Genomic DNA, 4020 nt, shown 5'->3' with positions numbered 1-4020 from the left:
TGTTTTAAAATAAATTTATATATAATAATAAATGACTATATTATATATAATATTTCTTCACTATTTTATAATAAATAGTTATGGCAATAAAAACTATAAAAAAGTCCAGTAGAACTTTGGTATACCTATAAAAGAAAGAAGGTATATTTTTGATAACTTCAATGTAAGAGATAGAAATTAAAGCGTTAATTTAATTAGATATGGGTAAACAAAATCTCTTGAGAGAATCATATAAAAATATTTATACTGGTTATTTCGATGTTGTAAATATTTAGAAACCAGAAAGTTTATATTTTAATAGAGGAGTATGGAGTTTTAATAATAATTTAATTTTAAACTGTTAGTTAAATTAGAATTAAAAACATTAAAATTTCAATTTCTCTTTTAGAAGAAAGACATATTTTTAATTATTAAACTATTCAAACTATAAAATATAATAATAATTTGTAAATTTCAAAATTCTAAATTTTTTAAAATTTACACATTCCACTGCCAATCTGCTCCTAATACTCACCAGAAATGCACAAAACTGTGAATTTCAAAGTTTAATATATTTTGCAATTTAAACGTTTAAATGAGAAAATATAACAATTAAAATATAGCTATACTGTTTCAGTGGTGCCCCAAAAAGAAGAAAATGCAACCGTTAAAATAGACCGACCATAAATACTGCCTGTCTGTGTGTATGTATATATATATATATATATTCGCGCTCGATGGCTCCAGTATTAACGAACTACAACGTAAATTCTATAATCGTGTTGAGCTTTCGCAGCATAGGGATTTCTTTCGAGCTACTTTTGAGTTTCTGTAGTATTCTATTATATAGCAACGAGTCTTCGTTTCTGTTCGGGCAATAAGAGAGAGGAACATGGAGGACGCAAGATTCCGAGCAACAGTCGCTGAGAGAGAAAGGGACTCGCAGAGGTCCGTACTAGCCAAGCGGCCTCGCAATGGTTATGAATATGACTATACAAATGATCGCGCGTTGTCTGGTGTTTATCTTAATCGTAGGGAAGACCTCAGGCTTGCCGAGAGAGGTGGCGACAGAGTAGGGGTTCATTTATTGGATGATGATGTTCGTGCTCCTGCTCCTCCTTTTCATGATGATCGTCGCTTTGTTTCGCGGAGTGGGTCGCTTCCTTCTTCAAATCGGTTAACTGTAGCTGAGGGTTTGAATATCATGTCTGATAGCCATAGGCTGGACCCTTTAATTGGGAGGAGAGGCGCTGTGGATGATCTTCATTATCTACCAGAAGATGCATCCAACACACTGTTTGTGGTGGGTATTCCAAGTGATTGCACTGGTAGAGAAGCGGCTCACATATTTCGCCCATTCCGCGGATTCAGAGAAGTGAGGCTTGTTAAAAAGTCCAAGGAATCCAAAACATCTCATCGAGGTGGAGAAGGAGAAGTAGCGAGTGCTGTAGTTGTTCTGTGTTTTGTGGAATTCGATAACCCTAAGTGTGCCGCAACTGCTATGGAATCTTTACAAGGTTATAGGTTTGATGAGAATGACAGAGATTCGCCTTCCCTAATGTTGCAATTTGCAGTTCCTTCAAATACAAGAAACAGGAATAGGAATGGGTCGTTTTTTGCGCAAGATGAAGAACGAGAACACGATTATTATCGTCATCGTCGATGATTTTGCGATGGTGACAATCAAATTTTGTTGGTTCCTCCAGTCGAAGTTCAGCTCCTCGTCTTCCATAGCTAGTTTTTTAAGTTGAATATATTAGTTTCATTTCCATTTTACTTTTGGGATTGTAGATGGTGTTGAAGGGCATTTTTAATTGCGAGAAACCCTATTTGTTAGGATCGTCCATAGGTTTTATTTTAAGATGCAACATGGTTAAGACGTTGTTCATAACTCACTTTAGCGGAATTTACAGCAAGTCTCTTACAGTGTATGTTACAGTGACTTGTGTTTCTTGCCGTTAATAGAACATCTTTTTACCATGGAATCCATGAATTTATGACGGTAATTCAGCCCATTGTTATGTCAATTACATATTGTAGAGTATATCAGATATAGAATGCTCAGTAACAAGTGCATTGTTTGATTTGGTTCTTTTCTTTTCAGGTATTTATTTACAATCAACATAACTTCAACTCATTATTTTCCACTTTATTAATAATTGGAAATTTACAACGATCATCTTTTAAAAAGAGTACCATATTATAGTGGTGGAAGAAGAGTAGTGGTTTGTAGCTTGATGAAATTATCCAAGCATGCAAGCGTAATTCTACATTTAGGACGTTCATTCTATAATCCATATTTGAAATATGCACCATCTTCTTATTCTATTACTGGTCCTATTATGGTTTATTCTTCATATGATAATAGTGAGGATGGAAATTTACCTTTGGTTATTGATCATGAACATGAAATTGCGTTACCATTGCAACTTCCATGTATCGTACATGGGTTCATACAACACAGAAAGTCGTTGGTGATTTTAGATACTAGTGTGTTAGACTCATTCACAATTCTAGTGAGCTCAAGAACCAAAGATTCATGATATAGAAACACTTGCAAAAGTTTTTCACCATCAATATTAAGACATAGTAATGAATGAAGAGTGTCATTCATGATATAGAAGCATTTGCATAAGTTTTTCACCGTTAATATTAAGACATAGCAACGAATGAAGAGTGTCATTCCATTGTGACCAGCAACACTCGGATTTTGTACCTCTTTCGAAACTTGTTATATGCAAATGAGTATAAAGAACTAGTGTGGAAACACATAAGGCTTGGAATGTGCAAGCACCTCACTAGACCACCCCATGAGAGAAATTAGAATGTAGCAAAAATTATACTTAAGTATATCCATGGTATAATTAAGTTTTCGAAACATTATAGTCAAGTTGGATCATTTGTTTTTTGTTTTCATTGATTCCAATTGGGCTAGTAACCCTAATTATTAGAAGTCCACTACTACAAATTATATTTTCAATGTTCTTTCTATACCTATTCACATTTGTAAGAAATAATAGGCTTTATAGGTTTTAACCATGTAAAACAATGTTTTCCTAATATTTGATCTAGTTGTGTGCTTGGTTTCTTAAAGTGTTCAACATGTAGAGAAGGATCTTCATTTATATATATATATATATATATATATATCCAAAACATTTCTAAAATGATCGGCCAAGAAATTAAATAACTACAAGACTTACATGAATTGTAGAATTGGGTGGTTGATGGTCATAGAAAGTTCATTTGAAGGACAAACTCATTGCCAAGAAATTAAATAACTACAAAACTTACATGAATTGTAGAATTGGGTGGTTGATTGTCATAGAAAATTCATTTAAAGGACAAACTCATTGATCTTTCCAAATTCATTATCATGTCTATATTAAAGACCTTCACAATATTGTTGATATATTAACAATGATGTGCCAGAGGATGGTGATACAACAATTTGCACCATTTCCAAGATTAGAAATCCATTATTTCAATAGAAGGCTTGGCACACGAAAGAGTCCAATACCTAATAGAATGAACCAATTTTATCATATTGGGAACCAATTGACTCTATTTTTCGTTGAAGGATCCATTAGCTGTTATTGATCATGGTTTGTTATGGAGTTCATTACAATAGTCGTTAATTTTGAATAGTATTTGGCACATGGCATGGGGCTTCAGAAGCATCATGCAGGACATTATGTAATGTTACACAAATTACAAAGGAGATATTATTAAAATGAGTTGAATTATACTTATGCCAAGAGACCTTTTTAATTAATTAAGTGGCTTTTACTAATAGTCGGCAAGAGGTGAGTGGTATCATAAGTAGGCTCATCTAAACTTTTAAAATGAGAAGAAGAAAAATAGTTGTGATATTGGGTGGCTCTCATATGGAGTGGATGTGGTATCATGTTCAAATCCCTTTAATAACTTTATCTGGTCCATTAAATTGGAACTTTGTATTAGAGATTTGATATCGGAAGTAAGAGGAGGAGGCGCTTTAGGAGATCAGATGGATCCATATGATTATCAAATATGGAAGAT

At 33.4% G+C, this 4020-nt stretch overlaps 1 protein-coding gene across 1 annotated transcript; it reads left to right on the top strand.

The window, feature by feature from the left end:
- The first annotated feature begins 871 nt into the window (after positions 1-871).
- LOC149255403 (nuclear speckle RNA-binding protein B-like) lies at positions 872-1645 on the top strand. The gene has a single exon (XM_089455027.1). It carries the CDS (start codon positions 872-874, stop codon positions 1643-1645), a length of 774 nt encoding a protein of 257 aa, XP_089311153.1.
- Positions 1646-4020: the final 2375 nt, after the last annotated feature.

The sequence above is a fragment of the Pinus tabuliformis genome, chromosome 7 (genome assembly GCF_031772625.1).
Source record: "Pinus tabuliformis cultivar Carrire ecotype Pingquan chromosome 7, CPIR1, whole genome shotgun sequence".
In the NCBI taxonomy this organism is placed as follows: Eukaryota; Viridiplantae; Streptophyta; class Pinopsida; order Pinales; family Pinaceae; genus Pinus; species Pinus tabuliformis.
This window is presented reverse-complemented; position numbering and strand designations above follow the sequence as displayed.

Excerpts from the sequence above, each read along its gene's own strand:
- LOC149255403 (XM_089455027.1), top strand. The coding sequence starts at position 872 with ATGGAGGACGCAAGATTCCGAGCAACAGTCGCTGAGAGAGAAAGGGAC.